The 27,727-nt window shown below is 35.9% G+C and overlaps 1 protein-coding gene across 2 annotated transcripts in view; it reads left to right on the top strand.

Moving 5' to 3' along the window:
* Positions 1-26,626, top strand: part of GBE1 (1,4-alpha-glucan branching enzyme 1) — a 275,317-nt gene extending 248,691 nt beyond the window's left edge. For both annotated transcript variants that reach the window (XM_032406324.1, XM_032406325.1), the window contains exons 15-16: positions 17,795-17,912; positions 25,077-26,626. In XM_032406324.1, the coding sequence (XP_032262215.1) occupies positions 17,795-17,912; positions 25,077-25,133 (175 nt within the window). In that variant the 3' untranslated portion in view covers positions 25,134-26,626. The remainder of the gene's footprint in view (positions 1-17,794; positions 17,913-25,076) is intronic.
* The last annotated feature ends 1,101 nt before the right edge of the window (positions 26,627-27,727 follow it).

The raw sequence follows: 27,727 nt of genomic DNA, 5'->3' as shown, positions 1-27,727 counted from the left end.
TAATGTGTTATATTTGCCTATGATTTCACATTGTTTAGCTGTAGAGAAAGAAAGAAAAAAAACATAATGCCCTTTATATTATCAGAATCATCGCTGTCTTTCTTGCATTACATCTCTTCACTTAGAACGATACCAAATCAGCATTGAATCAAAAGGAAAACTGCTAAGCCCCCAAGGACAAACCGTTCCTTCTAATCCGTTTTGAAGAACATAAATGATGATACCATATTTTGAGCAGTGCCAAGGAAAGTGGGTGTTAGGGGGACCTCAAGGCCCTTCTGTTTGCTGGCCATTTTTAGTAAGTATCTAGTTTCATATTCCCAGCGGCCCTATAAGATAGGTTGTGTTGGCCTCGTGGGACAGGTCAGTAAACCAAGGCCTTTAAGTCACTACCTAACTCCGCTCCAGCACCTAGCTGCAGCGGTTGAGCAGGGTGCTGCAAAGCTCGTGTTCTCTCTACTACATCAGGGCACCCCTTCTCTTCACGGCTGCCTGTGTGTGGTTGGTGTGGGTAGCAACGGTGGTATTGCCGATGATGACTCATTCCTGCTACGCTCAAAATAACTTCTGCATAGTTTGGGGGGCAATAGGTAACCTGAGAAAATGAACTGTACATCCCGTATATCAGATACACAAATTCATGGCACAGGCGAGCTTCTCTCTCTTCAGCTAACTGCCTTCACGCCTCATTCGTACGGCGTGTGTCTTAGTATGTGCAGATTCATACTGTTCTGAGAGCGTAAACAACACCAAAATCAAATGTTTTTTCAATTGTCACCATGCTGAGATGGGGGTGGAAATAAAAGTCTAATAGCAGCCCCCTTTCCAAATGGCATTTCAAACTGTTACAATACTGAAATGTTAAGAGGAGAGTGATCATAAAGGATGGCTTGTGAAAACGATGTGAATCCCAGCCAAAAATATTTAAAGCTAAGGTAAATAGTTGAATTTGACCTGAGATCTTTGAAATGTTTTCATTAAACTGCCTCAAGATGTACTTTTTAAAATGTAAATTCAGACTCTGACATTTGCAACCTGTACACAGAGTTTCTAATGAGCAAATAAGGTCACTGGGATGATTCACTGGAGTGTGATTGCTGAAGGCAGAGACGTTGCTGTGAGTTGCTTAGTCTACAGAAGCCTTTGAAGCACGGTTATGTAACACTCTGTGTTTATTGGAATCTATGCTTTATGCAACAAATAAAAACAAAGGGCTTAATTTAGGATTAGCTAAATGCCACATTCCATCAAGAATTTATATATAAAGGTTAATTTCTGAACCAAGAAAAATAGAGCATCTCAACTTTCTAGTTTTCCAGGTTATATATGTTTTGGTTTAAAAAAAAAAAACACCTTAAAAAAATACAAGGTTTTCTCATAAAAGATCTACAACAATCACTTTGAACAGATGCAAGCACGTTTTTTTTCCTTTGTGTGTGTGTGTATGTGTGAGTGTGTATGTGTGCTTTTGCTCTATGCTACAATTTAAAGGTGCTATTCTTTATGTGAACAGAGATGATCCTACTAACAATTTCATATTTAATGTAGGTCCTACTTTTGTTTTTATAGCTTCAAAATGGATGTGCATTCATTGCCAGGTTAGCCCTCTTTAATTTCAAGATGACAGTAATACTTTTAAACATTATCTAGAGGTCTTTTTGATCATTTTTTATTGTTAAATATTGTCCAAAAATCCCTGTGATTTAATGATAATGACGAATGCATCTACCCACCCCCACTGGCAATAAAGAGCCTATGATTTAGCATCATTTTTCTACCCAGGAATTTAAGATGAATCACAAAGTAAGAAAAATATTTTGCATGATAAAAATATTGCAACTGCTATAACAGTTTTAGATTGGCTTAATATATATTCATAAGACTATAGGCAGTAATGAATAATGAGCAGGCCCTTAAAACACAAATGGTTTTAGGTGGGGTTTTTTTTTCTCTCTCTCTTTTTTTTTTTTCTTTAAATATCTGAGTACTGTTTCAGGGTTCGTGTTCTGAGATATTCAACAGCATTTCTGGGTTTTTTTTTGCTTCATAGCTCCGTTGTGTGGTAATGGTCTCCTTGGTTCCAGAAATTCATCTAACAATAGCTCAGTCAAGATTTCTATCCTCTATTTCTTGTCCTTCTATGGGAAAAAAGAAATCAGAAACATTATTGTAACCGTTAAAAACAATACACACATACATAACAATTGTATCGCTAATGAGGAGAAAAACATTTGTGCCAAGGTTGATTATTTTTACCAATTTGTAAAAAGAGGTACTAATATGTGGAAATTCTGAGGTATGTGGTACTACAATGTGGAAACTCTGAGGTACGTGTAAGACTAAGAGTCTTATCCACACATCAGCAATTATATCTTTAGTTAAAATGTGTTAGGTATTCACACATAAAGCTAAATTTCTGTTGGATGGACGATGATGAATAGAAGGATGGGCAGTCAGAAGTGGATGGATGGATGGATGGATGGATGGTTGAGTGTTGGATAGATGAAAGGATGAACAGACTGATGGATGATGTGGATAGATGGAGGTTACAGTTACCTAATGGCAAAAGAACCCCTGGGGTTTTTAAAATTAAATAAAGTACAAAGATTACTAGAATTTATTGTTTTTCCTTTCAAGTAGATTTTTAATTAAATGGTAGAAAGGAAAAATTGATAAAATATTATCAATAAGATGCATCATGATTTTGTACAACTCAAAATTAATACAATAAAATGTATTGTCAGAATACTTGTGAACAGACTTTCATAATAAGATCTACCATCCATTACAAACTTATTATATGCCTTGTAGTCTGCAAGCACTTTACACTTATTATCTCATTTAGTAAACCTTTTCCTTTCCTAGCAAACAGTATTGCAAATATGGAAGAACTACAATGAAAACATTGGCCAAAAAAATTCCATATCTAACCTTTCTTTTAAAATAGTCCTTTATTTAATCAGTCCAAAAACAGATCATTCTCTACTAATTAAAAAAATAATTGTATAATTGTATTCATCACCTTTCTTTATATCTGATGCCAGTGGTCTTTAATTAGAGCATTCTGTGTCTAAAATAAATTTCTAATATTGAATGTTAAATTACTTTTTCCTTCTGGATCTCAGTAGAAATTAGCCTTTTTCTTTTTTTTTTTTCAGTAAATATCTCCTGCCTGCCATAAAGCTGTTTAGATCTTCTCTAAGTGAGGTATTTTCATTTTCATCATTTTCTGTTAAACTATTCTAACTCAGAATCTCACAGGGTCAAACTGAGTAGTCAGTGTTTTATTTATATGTGAAAATAGTACCTGAATACTCCAGAAGATTCTTAAAATGAAGGAATGATATAATTACTGGTTCACTGTAAGTATTTAAGGGCTGCCAAGAATATCTTGGTGCTGCAACCAAAGGAAGAGTTTGTCTCTCCAGAGAAAAATGAACACTGTTCTTGGAAACAGTGGCTTCAGTTATAACCATGTGTAAGAATCATTTCTAATTCTATTAATGTAGTATTTCTTGGCCTAATGGTGGAAAAATACCTAATTAATTCCTATTATGTCTGTGAAGTTTACTTGTGAAATTAATTGATCCTTTTTGGTTGTTATATGGCATTAATTGTTGAATTAGGAAAGTATTCTTTAGATATTATTGAGAAAAATTATTTAATTAATGTATAACTTAATGAAATGCAATCATATTAGCTTTTACTGGTGCACAATAAGTGTTTCATTATGGGAACATTAAAACAAAATTATTTTGTCTGTAGAATTATAAACGTTACTGTAATTTTTTTCTCCATCCATTTATATTTAGAGATAGTCCATTGTTTTCACTTTACTACCTTCCCTTTCAACACTCTTCCTTTCTTTCCAGCTAAGGAAAACAAGAAAAATAAGTTTCTCTGATGGTAGCATTCTTTTCGGATTCTGAAACATTGTTTTTTTCAGTTTGTGGTCTTACTCTAACATTTTTGTGTCCCAGAGACTCACTAGTTCTAAGTATTTCCAGTTCTTATATGTGTAAATGTAGAGAAATTTGTTCTTACTATTAGGATAGTGGGTAAAAGCATGGGCTCTTCAATGGAGTAAGAAAGACTGTCTAAGGGTTCAAGTTCCGTCTCTCCCACTTACCAGTGTTATAAAAGTAACCTCACTGTTTCTTAGTTTCCTCCTCTTTAAAACACCTACTTGTAGAATTATTGTCAGAATTAAATGAGTTAATGCATATGAAAGGCTTAGCAACAGTGTCCTGCTCAGGCTGTAAGCTCAGGCAGTTCACCTGCTCTGCTCATCATTACTGGCTCTAAAAATGCCTTAGAGGGGCGCCTGGGTGGCTCAGTCCTTAAGCATCTGCCTTCAGCTCAGGTCATGATCCCAGGGTCCTGGGATCGAGCCCTGCATCAGGCTCCCTGCTCGGTGGGGAGCCTGATTTTCCCTCTCCCACTCCCCCTGCTTGTGTTCCCTCTCTAGCTGTGTCTCTCTCTGTCAAATAAATAAATAAAATCTTCAAAAATCAATCAATCAGTCAATCAATCAATAAAATAAAAATGCCTTAGAAATTTGGTAATGAAGGAAAGGAAAGGATGAGAGGAGTATGTATTAATGCTCTCTATTACCTACATGCTCTGGTCCTACTTTTTTCATTTCCTATTCCCCAGTTCACCACCACAAGGTGATTTCGGTCCTGTCACAGTCTTGGAATTAAGTCTTCTGCTTCTGGCTAATTCCTTTCTACACTTTTGCATTATTGGCTCATCTTTCTTCCTTACCCCCTTGCAGCACTATCGTGAGTTCCCTTTCCTCTGTACCTACTTTGTCCCATCTTTTTCCCTCAGGTCCAAATCCAGTTATTTATTCTGTTTCCTTCCTTGCACTCTTCCCTTGAAGAACTCACATATGCTCCTGGCTTCAACCCTGTGTAGACGGCCCCTAATCACGCCTCCTACGTCGATGTTTGCCTTATTCACCAACTGTAATTTTGTGATATTTAATGACCATTAGGAAATACCCAGCACATGGAATCATGAATTTTTGAGAGGTAGCAGAACTCTAGCATGACCTGGTTCAGCCCATTGAAATTAGATAAAATCGGTTGGTTTAGAAGATATACTTTAGGACATGGTTTCCAAATTAGTACCAAACATCGAAGTACCAAACCATAACACTTTACAGTGTGTGAATGCTTTTATTTACATTGACTCTTCTTATCTTATCATCACATCATTTTAGTGATATGGATCAGGCAAGTATTCTTATCCTCAACCTAAATATGAACACTAGAAAGATTTATAACTTTCACAAGATCAGATTCCTAATAAGGGAATAAATGTGATTTAAATCTACTTCCCCTAATTTCAGCATTGTTTTTCATGTGAGCACCAGATAATTCACTTTTTTGTTGCCCTGTTGAAATGCCATTAAAGTAGGTAAAGCATGTCTCACTAATTATAATTTTATGTTTCCTTTGCGTTTCTTTGTAAGAGTTAATGATGCCTCTGGCTAAATGTCATTTCTCTGCAGTGTTATACTGTCCTCGTTTCTAACACACTTATAAGCACAGATCAGTTTAAATGGGATATTTTTTGAACAAATATACTCATTTTAAAAATAAACATTTTAGGGGCGCTTGGGTGGCTCAGTTAAGCATCCGATTCTTGATTTCAGCTCAGGTCATGATCTCAGGGTCATGAGATGGAGCACTGGGCTCCCCACTGGGCATAGTGCCTGCTTAAAATTCTTTCTCTCCCTCTCCCTCTCCCCCTCCGCCCCTCACTCTCACGCTGTCTCTCTCTCTCTCATATACAAGTAAGGAAACAAACAGACTTTTTAAGGATAAAGTAACTTTTTGAGGAAAAAGATGATACTCAAATTTTTTATTAAACCAGGATATAAACCTAAGTATATTTCAGCTTCAAGTGCTGACTGGGAAAGTGTGGATCCTGAAGGATATTAGAGGATAAAAGGGTTTGGAGACTAACAGCCCATGAAACAGGGGAAAGAACACTTTACAAAGAGGTGAAAGATAAGAGTTCTGCTTTCATCAGCTTTCTTGATAAGCTGTTGCTCATATTCTTTCTTGAGCAGTGGAAGTTATGACCTGTATGCTGGTTCCATATTACCGGCATAGACTTACAGCATGGGAGGTCTAATTTGTTTTAGCCACACACGATAGATACAGTCTTGGACAGATTTAGGGAGATGAGCCTCCATGTAGATCTATATTAGAAGCATATAACTGTATATATTTCCTTTTCTCACCTTAATTTTGAATGTAGGAAATTCATCCCTGGTGACATTTTGTCTGCTGGCTGCCTCAGACAATTTACCTAAAGAATACATAGAATCCTATCACTGTACTCGATTAACTCTCTCATGACCATAATAGTCTCATCACTTCGGAATTTTAATAATAATTGGATGGTCTAAATAAAACTCACATTTGTGAAATAACTATAAAATAAATAATTAAATCTACATAAAATCTGGTTCAAAACCTGCCAGAAATTTTGCTCATTTGGATTATATAAGTCATTTCCATGTCTAACCTATCATGACCAAAACGTTTGTTGATTTCATTTTGAATGGTACAAACATGTACTTTGCAGAAATAACTTAGCCACTTTACTCTTTGCTTGTATTATTTCCTCTCTCTACCCAGTAAGGTTAAACCAATATGATTGTTTTAAAGATGATTGCAAACTACTATATTAGATTTATTGTGCCCCTGGAAAATATATTTATTAGCAGTCACTTGTGTGTTTAAAGCTCTCGCACTCATTTTTTTAGTGCCTATGGGGAAATGTTTACTTTGAATCTTTTCCCTCACAATCATTAATCTGGGTACAGTTATAATAGTTATGGGCTGGGTGCCCAGAAATACTCAGGAATAACTGGGAGTGATGGGGCACACACATACGCCTGCAGGCTTTTCTTTATAATTTTTCATGAGAAGCTAGCTCAGCCCATTCTCAATCTGAAGCACTGAGTGGGCCCTAGAATATTATGATTTTCTGTTTGGCCTGAAACTTATAAAAGAAAGAGGAATATACATTAACTATACATGTAAGTTATGACTTCAAATAAATAATATTTACTACCAACACTAAGATAATCAGTTTTCAAATGTTTAAGTATTTTAATGTTCACAAACTTTGCAGTCTTTCAATGGCAGATGGTGGGAGAGTGGTAGAACATATTATCCCTAGATGTATATCCTGGCCCTGCAAAATTATTTTTTTAGTATTATTATGTTATGTTAGTCACCATACATTACATCATTAGTTTTTGATGTACTGTTCCATGATTCATTGTTTGCATATAACACCCAGTGCTCCATTCAATACGTGCCCTCTTTAATACCCATCACCAGGCTAACCCATCCCCCTACCCCCCTCCCCTCTAGAGCCCTCAGTTTGTTTCTCAGAGTCCATAGTCTCTCATGGTTCGTCTCCCCATCCGATTTCCCCCCTTCATTCTTCTCTTCCTGCTATCTTCTTCTTTCTTTTTTTTTTTTTCAGCATATAATATATTATTTGTTTCAGAGGTACAGGTCTGTGATTCATCAGTCTTACACAATTCACAGCGCTCACCATAGCACATACCCTCCCCAATGTCTATCACCCAGCCACCCCATCCCTGCCACCCCCCACCACTCCAGCAACCCTCAGTTTGTTTCCTGAGATTAAGAATTCCTCATATCAGTGAGGTCATATGATACATGTCTTTCTCTGATTGACTTATTTCGCTCAGCATAATACCCTCCAGTTCTATCCACGTTGTTGCAAATGGCAAGATTTCACTCCTTTTGATGGCTGCATAATATTCCATTGTATATATATACCACATCTTCTTTATCCATTCATCTGTCAATGGACATCTTGGCTCTTTCCATAGTTTGGCTATTGTGGACATTGCTGCTATAAACATCAGAGTGCACGTACCCCTTCAGATCCCTACATTTGTATCTTTGGGGTAAATACCCAGTAGTGTAATTCCTGGGTTGTATGATAGCTCTATTTTCAACTTTTTGAGGAACCTCCATACTGTTTTCCAGAGTGGCTGCACCAGCTTGCATTCCCACCAACAGTGTAGGAGAGTTCCCCTTTCTCCGCATCCCCGCCAACATCTGTCATTTCCTGACTTGTTAATTTTAGCCATTCTGACTGGTGTGAAGTGATATCTCATTGAGGTTTTGATTTGGATTTCCCTGATGCTGAGCGGTGTTGAGCACTTTTTCATGTGTCTGTTGGCCATTTGGGTGTCTTCTTTGGAAAAATGTCTGTTCATGTCTTCTGCCCATTTCTTGATTGGATCATTTGTTCTTTGGGTGTTGAGTTTAAGATGTTCTTCGGGTGTTGAGTTTAAGAAGTTCTTTATAGATTTTGGGTACTAGCCTTTTATCTGATATGTCATTTGCAAATATCTTCTCCCATTCTGTCGGTTGTCTTTTGGTTTTGTTGACTGTTTCTTTTGCTGTGCAAAAGCTTTCTATCTTGATGAAGTCCCAATAGTTCATTTTTGCCCTTGCTTCCCTTGTCTTTGGCAATGTTTCTGGGAAGAAGTTGCAGCTGAGGTCGAAGAGGCTGCTGCCTGTGTTCTCCTTTAGGATTTTGATGAACTCCTGTTTCACATTTAGGTCTTTCAACCATTTTGAGTCTATTTTTGTGTGTGGTGTAAGGAAATGGTCCAGTTTCATTCTTCTGCATGTGGCTGTCCAATTTTCCCAACATCATTTGTTGAAGAGACTGTTTTTTTTCATAATTCCATAAAGAATGTCCATTCTTTCCTGCTTTGTCGAAGATTAGTTGACCATAGAGTTGAGGGTCCATTTCTGGGATCTCTCTTCTGTTCCGCAGATCTATGTGTCTTTTTTTGTGCCAGTACCATACTGTCTTGATGATGACAGCTTTGTAATAGAGCTTGAAGTCCGGAATTGTGATGCCACCAGCTTTGCTTTTCTTTTTCAACATTCCTCTTGCTATTCAGGGTCTTTTTCTGGTTCCATACAAATTTTAGGATTATTTGTTCCATTTCTTTGAAAAAAGTTGATGGTATTTTGATAGGGATTGCATTGAATGTGTAGATTGCTCTAGGTAGCATTGACATCTTCACAATATTTGTTCTTCCAATCCATGAGCATGGAACATTTTTCCATTTCTTTGTGTCTTCCTCAATTTCTTTCATGAGTATTTTATAGTTTTCTGAGTACAGATTCTTTGCCTCTTTGGTTAGATTTATTCCTAGGTATCTTACGGTTTTGGGTGCAATTGTAAATGGGATCGACTCCTTAATTTCACTTTCTTCTGTCTTGTTGTTGGTGTATAGGAATGCCACTGATTTCTGTGCATTGATTTTCTATCCTGCCACTTTACTGAATTCCTGTATGAGTTCTAGCAGTTTTGGGGTGGAGTCTTTGGGGCGAAATTATTTTTTATATATTTTTGTTATATATATTACACATACATATGTATATGTATGGTTTTTGACTAGTCATTTTGATGTTGTATACTTAAGTTCAATCGTCTGTATAAAAAAGCTAACTGATGAGGTTGATAATGCAGGTTTTTATATGCTGACTTTAGTAAATGTGTAATCAATCATCCACTTCAAATAACAAATATATAAAATGTCTATCTCCAGGGCTCATACTGATTAGTTATTCACTTTAAGAATTAACTACTTCAAACTGACATGCATTTGTTTTACTATTGTGACTTCTCCAAAAAGAAGGAAAAAAATCTTTTAAAATGTCCAGGTAAAACTTAATAGATAATGAAATGGGATTGTGTTAGAAGGGATATTGTACAGTTCTGAAATGTTAACTCTATAAAACAAGGGAAGAAAATCAAGGTTGGTTTTTTATAACCAAAGTAGTATTAACTTATTTCTTCAGGTTTAGCAAAAGCATGCATAGATCAAAACCCAAGAAGGTTACAGTTATATTCCGATAATGAAAAGATCCACTCAATAAATATGCCGGGTACTAATCTAGGTCCTAGGTGGCTGGGAGGTGAGAGGCGGGGTGGGTAAAGACAGAAATCCCTTATAAAAATTGTATTTTTTTTTAAGATTTTATTTATTTGACAGAGACACAGCGAGAAAGGGAACACAAGCAGGGGGCATGGGAGAGGGAGAAGCAGGCTTCCCGCTGAGCAGGGAGCCTGATGCGGGGCTCAATCCCAGGACCCTGGGATCATGAACTGAGCCGAAGGCAGACGCTTAATGACTGAGCCACACAGGTGCCCCAGGAAGTAATTCTTAATATGAATTTGCATCAGACCTCTCTTATTTAAATGTTATCAATATTAATTTAAGGCTGTGAAATCTCTGTCATGTGTAGTCTCTTTGACTCTGATGCTTGCCTGCAGGTTCTCTTATGTGCTGCAGGCTAGAAATATGCCGGGACTAATCTAGGTCCTAGGTGGCTGGGAGGTGAGGGGCGGGGTGGGTAAAGTCAGAAATCCCTTATAAAAATTGTATTTTAGTAAAGGAAGACAGAAAAATGAAATAGGTTTGTAGTGTGTTAAAGGTTGATAATGATGTGATGAAAACCCACAACGTGTACAAAGAGGGTGTGGGAGGTGTTTAGTTCTCAGTTAGGGTATGCAGATGTAGCTTCTCAATCTCTCTCAGTAGCTTGAGGAGATTTTTCTTTAAAAAAATAAGTAAATAAATAATACCTAAAATTTAAAAAGGCATGTAGTTCTCAAGGAGTTTGATGTACTGTCCTAATAATCTTTAATATTTAAAATTTTATATAACAGGAAAACTTTGAATCCTAGTGAGAATAAAGAGAAGGGGAGGAGGGCATGGAAGTACGGGTCATTAAGGAAGGAAAGGCCAAATTGGGAGTAAAAAGTAAGATAGAGAATAAATAGACCCACTTTTATATTTTTATCACATAAGACATCAGTTTAAATGATCCAGGGGCTATAATAATAATATAAATAGTAGCTAATAATTTGAGAATTTTCCCCCACACTAGACAGTACTAAACCCTTGAAACACATTGCTTTAGTTAATCTTCACAGGAACCCTCCAATATGGGCACCTGTGTTTTAACAATGAGAAACTAAACTGCTAGGAAGTTCAGTAGCCTTCTTAGAGACACAGTTAGCAATTGCCAGAATTGGTATTAGAATGTAATTGTTGGACCCCAAAGCACATGGATGTACCCACCATATTTTCCTGTTGTAGGCTGTTTCCCCTATCCTAGTCTGTCTGCAAGACATAGCTCAGATGATACTTACTTACTGCTTATAATTGTCATTATTTTTCAGGGACTTTGAAGTTTCCAATTATCTTTTCCATTTATATATGTTTCATTGGATTCCACTGAAGGCTGTATTAGAGTAAGTTTGGGAAAAGGTGTTTCTTTATAGCTGAAGTCAAAATTATTTTGAGTTCCAAAGCACAATGTTTTTGTAAAAAATGTTGAATCTGCATGGTCAAAACTCATTTAGATGACAAAGTATGTGGTTATAAGGTGAATAAAAATCTTATTTTTTTCTTTTTCAATTCTAAATAATTGCTATTGCTTCATCAAATAATTGAATGTACAAGTTCTTTGGGCAATCCTTAATGACACAGACAAAAAGCAACAATTTTAGAGGATGCTTAGGCTAGAAGTGTGGGTATAATTTTTCATTATTATACTTTAACTGTGGGCATATTTTTTCATTATTATTCTTTCTTGAGTTATTGAGAAACAATGATATTTTTTATTTCAAGTTATATAACCTTCTAGGACAAAGAAAAGTTCCTAGTTGGGTTAGTCAAAGTATTCTGTAAAGTATTTAGAATAATATTCCTGTTTGCATAGAGAAATATGTGGTACTTAATACTTGGTATTATCATTCAGTTTGCTATTTACTGGTATATGTCATTAAGCATACCTAAGCATAAACTAATAATTTGCATGAAAATTTATTTAAAAAAGCATAGCAATACATTAATTAACATGGTAGATAATACTTGAGCCCCCTCATCCTTTGAGTTTGTTTTATTGCTATTCTGCATTATACAGTTTCTAAAGATTTACAGCCAAGGAAGTAAACTTGAAGGAATTGTAGTTAATTGCAGAAACTTATTGTTGATGACATGAGCACATCTTAGAATATACTAGAAATATACTTATATTTTGTACTTAATTAAAACATTTGGTTGTCATTTAAACTTTTAATTAAGACAGTGCTGACAAACTTGAATGTGTATGTAGCTTTTTACAAAAACACCAAAATATTAATATGAACCAATAAGAGTAAAAAAAAAAAAAAAAGATTGTTCCCTTAGAGAGAAGTTGTGGTGTTTGGCATTTATTATATCTTAAAATACACTTTGGTTATATTCAATAATAAATTCCTTTATTTACTTTCACATTACTCTCTGTTTTAATTTTGTTTTAGAAATATAATATTTAGGAATATTTTAAAACTAACATCAAGAAGAGAAAAAATTTAAATGGATATTTTCCATTGAAAGTAGCATAGTCATAAATGCCACATTGCCATAAAATAGTTTTGAAAAAATAATTAAAATATCAGGATTCCTTTTCTATGATGAATTTTTAAGTTAGTATATATTTTAGATCACAGAAGTAAATGTGGGAATGCCTAAATCAGACACACAAGCACACCTAACCTCACATTAAGACACATACAGATTCATACAATATACAGCAACACATCACAAGGCTTTGCTACTTTTGCATTTGGAAAAAGACTAGAGAGAGCAACTAAAAGGTGTAATGTATCGCCCAGTGTATTGCCTAGGCATAATTTAGCTATATTTATAAAATAAAGGAACATCTATTTAAGATGGTATACAGTTATAACTGAAGATTTTGTGGATTGCAGCCGTTAATAAATAAAATTCAACTCATGACACATAAAAAGAGAAGGATTATGGTGGAACACTGTGGCTAGTCCTGTGCTGGTAGTTGTTTTCAGATTGTTAAAAATACAAAATTGTCTTTGCTTTCCAGCACCTGTTCTTACTCTACCAGATGTTTGTTCACAGTTCCTTAAAATTTCATATGGAATATTTCTTGCCTTGGATAGATTCTTTCTCCTGGGGCCATCGAGCTCCCAGTAGTTATTGCAACCATAATAATATGGGCGGGTTGATTAAAGACTCAGATCTGAAAATAATATAATAAATGCGTATATTCTAAGACGTACTTTTTTTTCACATTTAAGCTTGTCTTCAATTGGGATGTGTCCTACAGTGAATGGCATGGTAGTGATATTTTTTTTCTCTTTATTGGGGATACATAAAATAATTCATCTTAAAATTGATGATGCCCTAGATGTAAAGATGGATGGTAACTTACCATCTTTGCCATCTTTATGTTCACCTAGTGACTGGAGGGCCCCTTTCATTGTCACTCAATTTGAAACCTCAGGGGTCGTACCTTACAATAAATTTCCTTAGCTTCATCAGCGGGAGTGAAGTGAGTTTAGTGCAGAATGATATAAATGATAGTACTTCTTACATCAAAATCCTTATACTTTGAACAGACACTTTATCAAGTAGCTGAGCAAACACAGCAGCTTTTGAAGTATTTGAAGAGCCATTGAATTTAAGAGTCTTCATGCCTTCACTCTTCTTTAATCTTATTAGTACAGGTCTTCAGAACATGGCTCTTTCTTGGTTCAAATTTAAGGACATAGATTATACAATAATGCTTAAAACTTCTTATCTATTTCAACCTGTTGATAGATATATCAAATACTTAGGAAGCTCTTGAATGTAAAATAAGAAGAAATCATAATATTTTTAAATGACATTCAAATGGATAAGGACCTATTTGATCTCTTTTGTGGAAAAAAATCTTCATAAAATAATTCCATCATTCTAATTTTTTTCCTACTGTATTTTCCCAAATTGAGCAAGATATATTTTTTGGTCCAATATTTTGTATTACCAATAAAATGACCAAATGAACCTAATGAACAAGAACGGATCTAGAAAAAATACATAAATGTCAGATATTCAGACTCCATAAGGAATGTTAAGAATTCAGTCTTTTAACATCAATCTTTTAAATTTAACAAGATTAATCATTTAGATGAATATCACTTTATCTGCTTTTTAAATTTTTATTCCTCTCATGTCATATTCATTCTGGCCTCTTTATCCTAAGAATCGCAACTTTAGAATTAAACAAGAAACTGTTTATGAAAAGACTTTGCCTGATTCTCCATATAAACTAGGTGCCCAGGTGTAGAGAGTAGGGTAATTAGATTACATTCGACTGGTGTGTACATCCCAACTCTGCCACTGAACTGGTTGTGTGTCTCTGGGCGCACACATTTTCTCCTTCTGCTTCTGTCTCCCCACGTTGTGCATTGGTGTCCTTATTTTTCCATCCAAATTCTCATTGATGTATCTATGCCTCTCCATTCACACTCTCCGAGGTTCGCCATACTACTATCCGTGGACCTTGTAAGACTCCCGACTGTTCTCTCTGACCTGGTCTTTTCTTTGTCCATCTTATTCTACCCCCAACCTCCAGGTTAATTTTCTTGATTGTCATACTCTTTCTCACCAATCTTCAACATTCTCATACTTCATTACCAAAATAAATCTTAGTCTAGCCCAGCCTTCAAAACTCTCTATAGACAGTCAGTCCTACCTTCCCTCCTTGGCTTTCCCTCTCATTGCATATTTCTTTCTGCTTTATTTATAGACATTCAGGTGCATGTGTTATCTCTCCTTACAGCTGTAAGTAGTATGTAAACTAAGACCATATCTTAGCCTTTTTTTTTTTATCTTACACAGTGCCTTATACATTTTGTGTACTTAGTGAGTGGGGGAGTAAAGATAACTTATTCTACTTTCCTCTAATACAAAAATATAGGATATGGAATTTGACTTTTCTTGGTGAGTCAGAATTGTCCTGAATGTTTCAAAGATGTAGTGAGAACCTTTTATGAAAAGACATTCTGTTAAGTGTCGGGAGGTAGCTATAAATGAAGGAGGGCCTTTTGAGGTATCCTGCTAAATTTATTCTATCTGCTACAGAATTGGAAACCATATTTAAAAAAATAATTTAAAATAAGTGTAAATTCTCTCAGAGTTGTATTTTCAGAGATGTTCTTTAGTGAAAGATGGGGGTTTGCAGGGATTTTGGTGCTATTTGGGTGCCCTGTTGTGTGTGCATATGTACACGAGAAAGAAGGAGTAAGGGAATGCCTGAGTGAGAGATAAGAAATCAATCAATCGATCAATCAATCCAGGTGCTCAAATAACTGCTTTAAAATTGTTTGTTCTAAGCAGTGTCCCTAAAAGATGGGTTTCTAATACTCAAATAATATGTGGTAGTAATTCACAATTATAAGGCTCTTCCACAATTATTACTTTTAATCTAGTGTTTTAAATTATTGTAATTTCTGGAGCTCAAGGGTTGCTTTTCTAAAGGAAGTTATTGTATTCCCTGAGTAATATAGTCACAGGGCTGGGTAATTCCAAAAGTGGCCACAGCAGAATTTTTCTTTAAATTATAAATTAGAGAAACAGTTCCAAACTGATGTTTTAAAACTTTCATTATGGCTTTTGTAAGCTTTTGCTTTATGGCTACAAATTACATATATTAAGTGAGTAGATTCCAACCATTTTAAGTGTGATGATCCCTTTCAATGTCAAAAAGAAATGGATTCTTTTATAACAATTGTTCTTTCAGTATCCTTGATTGAAAAAATATATAAGCAAAACCTTACTCTAAATCTTGTGACTTTTTAAATGAATCTGCATTTTATTAATAAAAAAAGATGCACATTATTTAAAATACAGTACCCAAATGTGTATAATAACATAATTTAGGCTTCAGACAATGCCTGATGCAAATATAGATTCCCAGTCCCTTATAATAACATAATTACTCATTTGGTGAGATCCTTTTAATAACAGCTACCAGTGAATGTCAACCCACAGGTTGGGAACCCCTGCTTTTGATGAGATACTTGCTTTCTTCAGACACTACTACCAATTATCTGTGATCTTAACTACTAATTTAATAATTGATACTCTATTTCAAAAGTTATTAAAGTATTCTAGGACATCAGTCTCTAAATTGTACTCATTTTTGTTCTTGTTTTTGCTTTTGAAGATTTTTTTTGAAGATTTTATTTATTTATTTATTTGACAGAGAGAGCAAGAGAGCACAAGTGGGGGGCGGGGGGGAGAGGCAGAGGGAGAGGGAGAAGCAGACTTCCTGCTGAGCAGGGAGCCCAACATGGGGCTTGATCCCAGGACCTTGGGATCATGACCTGAGCCGAAGGCAGACGCTTAACCATCTGAGCCACCCAGGCGCCCCATTTTTTTTTTAAAGATGCTTTTTGAAAATTTGTACAAGTATTTAATGAACTAGGATGAAGAACAAAAGCTAAACTTTAATTTTAATAGTTCCTTTCATTCCACAAGGCTTCATTTATTTACAGTGTCTCCAGTTATTTATTTTCACTATCTGTGTTTTGCCATTAAATGATTTCGAATGCTCAAGTCATTTTCAGCTATATTGAGTGACTTTAGAATTTGCCTGTGCCCAGTAGTCATCTTTTGAATCTAAATCAATCTTTCTCTCTTTCTCTGTCTCTTGTTAAACACTAACATTCTGATTATCAGTTTGAATTTGAGTCAGAGCAGGCTGCCCTAGATGGACCGAAGTGGAGCCACCCTCCCAGCAAAAGTTCCCGTAGCGAGTTTGTCTGGATCTCTTACCCAGACAGGGGTTCCCTAGGCATGGAAATGATGTTCGTTCTTTGTCACCATGTGTACTTTTAATGTGATACTTTTTAATGGAAATATACAAACACTTTTGAATTAAAGCTTTATATACCAGAGAAAGAAAACACAAAGCACTTAAATCTCTTTGTATCCCTCCTTGGGCTAGAAGAAAGTTAAGATTTCTATATGTACTGATGTACATTTACTTAAGGAATTTTGTATTAAGTATCATGTCTAGACATTTAGAGCATAATAAATTTGAACATAATAGCCATAGCTTTTATTTTGTTGTAAATACAATAATAAAACGTATCTAATAACTCACCTGGAAAAACAGATGTTAAATGGTATGAGACCACGTGAATGCAACGTGAATCTCCCTGTAACATGGATGGATAGTATGTTTTCATGATCTTGTGTGTTAATAGCAGGAGGTGACCTGCTTAGTTCTGCACTCTTCAGACCACACATGGACACTTGGTTCACTTCTGTGTTCCTCACTTTGATAACCAGGATCTAGAAAACTGGAATGAAGTTGGAGATGGGGAAGGAGTAAAAAGCCATATCAAATGAGAAATTCTTAAAGGTCCTGGGATTACATTTAGTATGTATTTAGTAATAGATGTAAAGGACACATGGAGGTAGCATAACTATTATTAAATATTTGAAAGGTTACTGAATTTTGAATTTATTCTTTATGGCTTTTCCAGGTTGAAAAGTCCCAAGAAGTCAAATTTCCATTCACGATAGAGGTGACTTTCTAATGAATGGGATGGGTTGTAATAAGAGAAAAGTAGATTCTCTGTTCATAGGGACAGTCAGTCCCAGCTTGGATGATCACGTGATAAGCTGTGATAGGATAGCAAGGCTCCCATGGGTGTGTGAACCAGAGAGTCTCTAACACCCCTTTCAAACATGAGTATCTCTGAAATATTAGAAAAGAAATGGGTATGTAACACTAAACATGGTTTAACAGTGTTCAGAATACTCACTTTCAAATTGCTATCTCAGAACATATTTTATAATGTCTCATTTCACTCCTGAACCATTGTGATTCCTTAAAAGCTGTACATTCAAAATTGTGCTAGATACAGATGTAGCGGAATATGGAGGACATCAGAGATTGGACCACAATACCGATTTTTTTTCTGAAGATTTTAAACATAATGAGCGTCCCTATTCTCTTTTGGTAAGTAAGGTCTTTAAGATCTTTTCATTGCATTTTCATTTAACCCTTTATTTTTAAAGTGATGTTTTTGTCCAAAGAAACAACTCTTCAACAAGTAAGTAGCATGTAAAAAAACAAAACAAAACAGGGTGGGGTTGATAGAGAATAAGTGAGCTAAAACATTCAGAGGCGGTGTGTGTGGTGCTGGACTGAATTTGCTTTTGGAAAACTGATAGTAAGGGGTATTTGGTGGACAATTGGGGAAGTTTGGATATTAATAGGAATAAAAACTATTTCTCAAAAAATAAGGGGAAGGCATTTTTTTCTATTTTTTATGCAACTTACTTCCCTTCTGTTCTTGCTTTCTGTATATTTTACATCCAGTAGATTTCTACATTATTGACTGTCTAATGAAGTTTAATTTAAAACACCTTAAGAAGGTCTATAAAAATCTATCTTTTTTCTTTCCTGCAGCCAATTAAAGACTGAATTCATTCTTACAAAATTTTCTGATTTCCTCATATCACTGAGGAAAACATTAAACCATATAACTAATTTTTAATTTGTGTTAACACATGTGAAAAATATTGCTTTAAACTACAAGTCTTCTTTTAAAAATGTAGGATTTAGAAACCCTCCAGATTTGGAGGTCAAAAGGGAGAATCTGTAAGAGACCCCTGGTTCCCTCATTTTTCTACTATATTCCCACCTCTTAAAGTGGTGCAAGTACATCACTTTGTAAATCACCATGTTATACACAGAATCAGCTTGCCAGAGACAGTGGCATAAAATAAATGAAAAGAGCAGAGATGAGCAAGATTGAGTTGTGGATTATAGGGTCTGAGGAAAGTGCAATGGCCACAGGAGACGTGAGTGTTACTCTAACAGTCTGTGTGTGCATATGGGTGGTGATGATGGTCACACTTACGTAGCTTTAGACACACATATAAATACATATGCATTTTTGAGAGGGAGGGCTTCATGGTGCAATCAGATTTTTTCCACAAAGAATAATTGTTGTAGTTTGTCAGAACGTTCAGTTTTGCCATGTAAAGATGGATAAAAATCGTTTCTGAAATGAATTTTATTTTTCTAAGATTTTATTGATTGATTGAGAGAGAGAACACAAGTGGGGGGAGGGACGGGAGGGGGGTGGGGAGAGATCATCTCAAACTAACTCCACGCTGAGCGGGGAGCCCGAAGCAGGGCTCAGTCTCACAACCCTGAGATCATGACCTGAGCTGAAATCAAGAGTCAGACGCCTAACCGACTGAGCCACCCAGGCGCCGCTCTGAAATGAATTTTAGAAATTATCTTAGGGGACACCTGGGTGGCTCAGTTGGTTAGGCGTCTGACTCTTGATTTTGGCTCAGGTCATGGTCTCAGGGTCCTGAGATTGAGCCCTGTGTCCAGCTCCATGCTCAGCACAGAGTATGCTTAAGATTCCCTTTCTCCCTCTCTCTCTCTGTCCCTCCCCGTGATTGTGTGCGCTCTCTTGCTAAATAAATAAACAAATAAAATCTTTTAAAAAATTATCTTAAAGTTCTGCAATAACCAGAAGAGTTAGAGACCCCTGAGGGACTAAGGAAGAGCATTCAGCTTGCAAAGAGGACCCACAGAGAAGCAGCAGCTTGCTGTGAGAAAGCTGGGCTTGAACCAGTCAAACCAGACTGAAAGGAATTTGGAAGAGTCAGGCTAAATGTGTGTGTATAAAACGTCCTAAAGCTTCATGTGTCCAGTGAGGGTTCTGTTAGGTAGAGAGGCATGGTAGAACATTGAAAAGACCACAGACTGTTGTGGCAGCGAACTTGGGATGGAGCCCCCTGTCTGCCGTTGACTAGCTCTGAGAACTTGAGTTCTCACCCTTTCTGCACTGCATTTTCCCTCATCTGCGTAATGAGGATTAGTATAGTATCCTCCCCACAGCAAGAGATTCTCGAGGCATATAAACTCATTAACATAAGTTTTTTGGAAACTGCAAAATGCTATTTCCCATGTACTTTAAAGGTATTACTGTTACGGCTATTCAGTTCTTTTTTAGGCATTTTAAGCACATCCAGATACTAGGTGCTTTGAGGACACATAGTTAAGAAGACTTCCTCCCAATTTGGGGGAAATTATAATCTTAGGCAAGGGCTCAAAATCTTTGAGGATGGGCAGAAAATATCTTGCCATCCTTTCAATTTTTTTAAGAGTAAAAATATTCTATCATAATTAGAACAAGCCAACTCACAGCGGCAGCAACAGTCAGGAGATTATTTTGCAAGTACTAATTGAATTTATCTTGCAAATAAGGAATGCACAGTTCTAAATTAGCAGGTGGGGTGGAGAGTAGCACATAAGCGTTGGTAACAGGTAGAGGAATACAGCACTGCAAGCACGTGAGAAATAGAACATAGCTTAACACCACTGCCTGTATTAGAATTCTGATCCAACTTGGTCAGAAAGGTAATGATTAGCTCTGTCTTCCCAACAGCACCATCTCGTTTCAGTAACTTCAGGTGCTTCAGGAAACACTCATTTGAATGTCTTTAGGCTCCAGGTGAAATAATCACTGGTTTTAATATAGGAATAAGGGAGCCCAAATAGACCGGAAAATCCAATAAAACATGTTCCTTCTTGCCAGAGTTATCCTTTGAAGAGCCAGAGGGGGGAAAAAAATATTTCTAAATTAGATAATATAGATTTCTATTTAGAAATATTTATTAGCATCACTTTTCTCTTAGCCTAACACAAAATAATGAATTAGAATAAGATTTATTTTTTTCTCAGAAAATATTTTATGAACTAAAGCACGTATGTGAAAATTGAAATTATTTTATATATCAAACTTATTTTTCAAAATAATTTGTAATTCTTTATGACAAATGTGTGTATGTAGACTATTAAAGGTCTAATGCCCTTTTCATCAAATGATGTTATCACCCTTCAATTATGTGCTATTGCTAAATTTAGCAATTTCTAAGAAAATTTAAAAATTAAAGTATTTTTCACCTAAAAGTCACTTTAAAATTTTCTGTTTTCAAATTTTTGACACCCTGTTTTCAAAAATTGTATAATTAATTTTTGCAACTCAGTTATGATCCTAGATTAACATAATACTTTGCCTGGATGTCATAATATAGTAGATTATTGTGTGATCCGTTTTGGTATTTTTGTTGTTGTGGGATTTTTTGTTTTTGTTTTGTTTTTAGCCATGTTAGTGTTCAGCATAGTGATTAAGTCATTAAGGTAGTCAAAATAACTGGGTAGATTAGCATGCATTTTGCCTCTCTTAATAAGTGAATTGGATTATACTGTGGCATTCTGATTCCTTCTGAAGTGTTGACTATAAATATAGCTAGAAGAAATGAAATTCATGGCCATACATCACATTGTCTCATATGTTCTTAATGTGATCCTAACCACAAAATCTTTAGGGCTTAATGGCTAACACATGGGCGTGGTATGTATGTTGATCAGCATACATTATCTGTGATGTGCATACTAAACAGTTTTTCTATACATGTACTTAAATATAAATTGTTTATATTTAAATATGCTTAAACATTTTCATGTTTAAACCTACTTAAATTATGTTCATATTTCTTTTCACTTGCTGTATGAATCAAAACTATTTTTAGAATTAAAATTATAAAATGAGTCTTACAGAGCCAATACTTAGCCAATACTTAGCACTAAATTATAAAGCCCCCAAACTGTTCATGTCTGTAATTGTCTCATCATAAGGATTAGTTCTGATTATCTTAAATCCTTTAGTATAATTGGTAGTCATTTCCTAACCACTAAGAAAATTGATTTACATACTCAGAACCCTAATAAAGAAGAAAACTCAAAATTCCATAAATAGCCATAGTTAAGAAAAATCACTTGCTTGGGGAAATTTCTTTCATGTTGCCTATACTGCAAGGGCTCTAGAGCAATGTAAACACATTCTAGTAATTAACACTGCAGTGAAAAATATAATTACACAATATTCCCGTTAATGACACTATACAATTATCAACCGAAGGTTTTTTGAGCAGATAGTATTAAGAGGTCTCTAAGTGTGACTGGAATTGGCATCATAAAGCTCCTTACATAAAATGACCAGCATCATTTAGTAAGAGTTCTTGGAGCATTTTTTTAACCATTAAATGCCCAAATAGGAAACTCAATGCATATATTGCAAGCCTTGAACTTCTTATGTCATCCCTTTTGTTTTACTCTTACACTTGGGGTGGCTAAAATACCAAAAGATCACAGAAAGGAAGATTGTTTCTAAATTATAGGCTTATAGTTTTCATTTGTATTTTATTAATGAAATTAGTTATGAGGTTATGAATCAAACAGAGTAGATGCCAAAACTCTGTAGGATTCAAATAGGAGATTGATGTGACCTGTCCTGATCGATCACTGTGCCACACTGAGCAGAGACCTGTCCTTATTTGTTTAGGTCTGACTTGTTTGTTTCATTGCATCTGTCTGCACAGCCTTGAACTTATCAGAATCCTTTTATATGCATATAAGACCATACCTAAAATCAGAAAAATGTTTTTAATGTAAAGGGAACTGAAATTCTTTTGTCTAGTCTTTGGTGCTACTTGAAAAATTTAGATTGGTCTTCAGTTTTAAATCATGGGGCACCTGGGTGGCTCAGTCGTTAAGCGTCTGCCTTCGGCTCAGGTCATGGTCCCAGGGTCCTGGGATTGAGCCCCGCATTGGGCTCTCTGCTCTGCAGGAAGCCTGCTTCTCCCTCTCCCACTCCCCCTGCTTGTGTTCCCTCTCTCGCGGTGTCTCTCTCTGTCAAATAAATAAATAAAATCTTTTTAAAAAAATGCTTAGAACAGTTCAGAATTGTTCTATTATAACCTGCTGTCCCACTGATTAGTTATACCTAGTTTCTATGATTCCCCAAACTACTCGCATAGAATAGAGTAAGTACCTGGCAAACTCCTTTGAAAGGGCAGAACACTGTCTCTCGACTCCTGCCTATTTTGATAAGAGTTGGAGAGAAAATTGGTTGAAACTGTAAATTATAGGAAAAATAGAGGGAAACAGATTATGGCATTGACATAAAGGGTTTCCCACACTTAATGACTGCAAGGACATAATATTTATCTTTTGGAAGTACTGGAAGCAAATCAAACTGTGAGACATTGAGCTACCGAGTGACTGTTAGCATTTCTGAAATTTTTCTCAGATGATGATGATCATTTTCTAAAATCACTATTAATTGAAGATTAGAAAAACTCTAGTTACTACATTCATAATATAAATTTCTTTTTAAAAGGCCATCATTTTACAACCACTTTAATCTTTATTGTTCAAAACTAACCAACTATATTAGTGTATCTGATTTTTTTTTAGAGTTGTGAGAGTTCTTTATCACAAAAACCTTAAGGGAAAACATTGTGTTCATTTGCAGAGTTGAGATGTATTGGACATACAGTAGTCTCATTCAGTGAAAATTAGCTGTTCTGTTCCTTTATTTTTTTTTTCCTTAAGCCCTGCCTGCTTTGCATCTTTCATTCTGGTTCTACACTATAAAAGCTTTTTTTCCTTTTTTTAACCCGTCAGTCAGACTTTCACTTAAAGATAAAATGACTGAAATAATAAAATATCCGCAGTGTCAGAAATGGAGAGATACTGTCACAATGACGACAGCAGTCTAATATTATTTTTACTATTTGTTAACAGTAAATATGTTATATGTAAAATAGCACATAGATAAACATCAAGCAGTTCAGATCACTTCTCAATTTTATAAAAAGTATTTCAGATATAAGTATATTAAAGAATATCTTACAATATATGCATGTATTGGGCCCACTTTTATTTATTCTTTTATTCATTGTTCATTATTTTATTTAGTCATCATTGGCACCTACTTTGTCCACTGGCACCTACGAAGAGTTAGAAATATGAAGACATAGAGCTTCTGCCCTTTTAAAGTTCATAGTCGGGTGGGGAGGACAGATCATAAACTTGAAAAAAATCTCAAATTGTGTTAGATGTTCAGAAAGAAATAAAAATGCCCTTTAACCAGAGAACTTGGATTCAACTCTTATCTCAGCCACTTACTAAGTGTGTGCGGTTGGGAAAATTATTTAGCTGCCTCGTGCCTCCATTCCCTCAACTGAAAAATGGAGGTGAAAGCAGTACGGCCTCACAGGGTTGTCCTGAGGATCGAACGAACTAGTACTTAAAAGACAGACGGACAGAGGGCGCATACTGAGCACTTAGTAATTGTTACCTGCGATTCCCATTGTTTGGTGCCTCACCATACAGAAGGGAAATCTGGGACCTAGAGAGGCAAAGCAACACAGCCAAGGTTGCCCAGATTTAAAAAAAAAAAAAAAAAGAAGAAGAAGAGGAAGAAGAAGAAGGAGGAGGAGGAGCGGGAGGAGGAGGAGGAGGAAACAAACAAAAATGGAGCTGTCATAGAAAAAGTGGAGAAGCTATCCTATCTAGCGTTGTCAAGGGACACCCCTCTGTGGAGCTGCAACTTTTTAAAATGCAAGAGATAAGGAACTAGCAAGGTAGAGTATTCTGAGCCCAGACCCAGAGGAGGGAAGAAAGGCCCCCCTATAGGCGTAGCCTGGTGTGAGGGGAGAAGACACTTGTGCCACACTGAGCTGAGATGGGAGATGGAGTCTCTCGCAGGAAGGAGCGGAGTCAGGACCCTGCAGGGCGTGGAGAGGATGCGTATTGTATTTTAAATGCAGGAGCAAGCTTTTTGACTGGGAGGGACCTAAATACCCTTAGGATCCCTTATGTCACCTTTCAAGTTTAGTTCTTAAAATGACAGAAGACAAAACAGGATGACAAATAAAAGTCTTGGTGTAGAGCAGTGTTCTGTATATTACTGTTATTCACCTGAATAGAATAACATTGTAACCTTAGGGCAGCCTTCCTGTACCGCCGGATGGTGCCTCGTCAGCAGCCAGTGTCCTTTATAGCCCTCGTGGCTGCGGATCGCTGGGTTTTGTAAAGTGTATGGCGCCCTCTAGTGGTGCTTGCTTCAAAGGAGTCTCACGTAGGTGCCCCGACTGCTGAACCGTAGAAATGTCTCCTGGGAGCCTGCGGAAGCGTAAAGGTCACCGTAACTTGAAGGCAATGTGAGAGGGCATCATGTCCTTTTGACATAAGGTCATCGTGTTCAGTATTTCTTTCAATTGCACTGACATGATTGTGTTGACTTAGGTGTACATTCCAAGCCGAGTGGGCCTCGTCCTTCAGAACGTGGATATGACCAACTGAAGAGACGGAGTTTCAGCTTCACAAGAAGACGTGTGCTTTGTTTTCCCGTTCTCATTGTCACAGAGCTTGTAATGTGTGAGCTTGCAAAACACAGCTGTCTAGACGAAACATCAGAGTCTGAAATTTAATATTGGTGTGTGCAAATGAGTGTCAGACTTTAAGTAGAGGGGGGTATATTTTTGCAATTTCAAGGATCCTAGGCTCTATTTTCCAGGCATCTGAGCAGCTAGGATTCTCAAATGAAGTATTCTATGTAATGCCTTTAAACAACTATACTCTCTAGGCCAATATTTGATCCTTAAAGTTCAAATTTGAATCGTGTGTCCTGTATGATTATTTCTGTTGAATGTATACGGTATTTTTTTAAGATGACTATTTGGTGACTTTATTTGTTCTAAGTATATCTTGGTTTAAAATACAAAGCACCAAGTTTGTTACTATGTTTTTTTTTAATTGTGTTTAGAAATACGGTAATAAGTATGTAGTAAGAATATAAAATTAAGAATCGAGTCAAAGATAATATAGAGCCATTATCTATAAACTCGTCCATGCTTCATTTTGCCTAAGTTTTATCTTGTGATCTCTGCTTCACTTTGTATCTTGGTGGATGCTGATATCTCCGTCTTTCTGAAGACCTGAATTGGTAATTTTAACATTTCAGAAAACTTCTTTTACTGTCGATCAATAAAAAAAAAATTGCAAAATTGCCTTTGCTAATGTTTACTTTGGTGGACTACCATGGGGATTGATTTAGAATGAATGTTAAAATGCTTATCTTACCTCTGATACCCTCCCCACATATATGCACACGTGCACAATGGGCCAGCCATGGGGATTAATAATAGTTTTTCTTTAGGTACTATTTTGTGATGTAAGATTATACTAACCAACTCAGATATCCAAGCTACTCTGCAGCTGTAAACCTGAACACTTTCAGACGTTGAAGTAACTATCTCAACTCAGTGGGATACTCAGTCATGAAGTTGCCAGTCAAAGCATTAAATAGTAGGCCACAGGTCTAAAATCACTGATACATAATTCATTCATAACTGAGAAATTATGATGCATTTATAAGACAAAGTATCTGTCACGTTTTTTAAAGATCTTATTTTCCCCTTTACATTAATAGTGACGGCCTCTTTTTTTGTTTTTAGCCTGATTGTTCATGACTAAGGAGCTGTACTTGGAAGTCTTTCTATTAAAAACTTATTCAGTGCTGGAAAGGATTAGCAAAAGAGACTTTTATAGCAAACCTATTATATATTTACCATTTTTCTTATAACTTAGGTCTGAAATATGGTGTTTGCTTTAACTTCAGTGTAGAGTAATAGTTTGATTTCCTGACAGAATCAGTGATGCTAAGCTGATGATGATACCTACTAGGAAACATTACTGAAAGCCTCTGTGTTGCTTTTCCTGCTACCAGAATGCTCTGAATATCTTAGCACTGCCATGATCTGTGTACTGTACCCGTTATTGATAACAGTATGACATACAGGGGCGCCTGGGTGGCTCAGTCAGTTAAGCATCTGCCTCTGGCTCAGGTCATGATCCCAGGGTCCTGGGATCAAGTCCCGCATCGGGCTCCCTGCTCAGCGGGGAACCTGCTTCTCCCTCTCCCTCCACCCCTCCCCCTGCTTGTGCTCTCTTGCTCTGTCAAATAAATAAAATCTTAAAAAAAAAACAAAACAAAAAACAATACAACGTACAACCATGATGTTTTGTGTTCTAGTTTATAATTTCTTACTTTTGCATTTCTTTTGTATGAAGAAATATGGGAATTTTCTATCACAGCTGTTTGAAAATAACAAGAAATTACTCCACACCCAGAACCCATCTTCCTTCCCTTGTGACCTCTGAGGCAAAGAATAATCATAATGCTGTATTTTCATTATATTGATTGGCCTTACTAATATGATGTTTAGATTTTACTGTCTAAAGTTCAAATTTAACAATGTAATATAAGTTGCCTTTGTCAAATGTCCCCCTACAAGGAGAACAATAAAAGGATGTTGCTAGGTAGAAATTATAAAAATACATGCAAACAAAATGTTAAGAGTCCAAAATAGAATGTAGTTTTTTGTTGTTGCTTTTTGTTGCTACTGTTTTTCCTATCAGAGCAGCCTTTCTAGAACATTCTAATATTGTACTGTATTTCTCTATAAGTCTTCATTTTTGTATCAGTAACACTCTCATCATCATGTACTCTAGTGAGAAGTTCTTTTCAACAATCACAACAGAGAGATGCAAAATTTTACTCTGTATGCCTTATAATGTTTTTTTTTTTTTCTCTGATGTGGTTATCACTCACATCAAAAATGAGAGTCCTCTATCTTTGTTGGCTGGTTTAGAATAAGTATTTTTACCATTCTGATCTTTTATGTTCTAGAAAGCATAGATGATTACAGATTTCTTTCCACTGTTTTTTAATATCAGTGAGTGCTGATAATCACTCTATTATCCAAAATAGAATTTTACCCCTAACGCTAATGATGCTTACTGTTTTATTTTAATATCAGCTTATGTGGAAAATGCCTGTCTTTAATAATCAAAAACTGAACTGTAAACATTTTTCCTAGAACGTTTCCCACTTT

Source organism: Phoca vitulina, unplaced genomic scaffold (assembly GCF_004348235.1).
Source record: "Phoca vitulina isolate PV1807 unplaced genomic scaffold, GSC_HSeal_1.0 scaffold8, whole genome shotgun sequence".
Taxonomy (NCBI): domain Eukaryota; kingdom Metazoa; phylum Chordata; class Mammalia; order Carnivora; family Phocidae; genus Phoca; species Phoca vitulina.
Note: the sequence above shows the minus strand (reverse complement) of the source record. Positions and strands in the feature narration are given on the sequence as shown.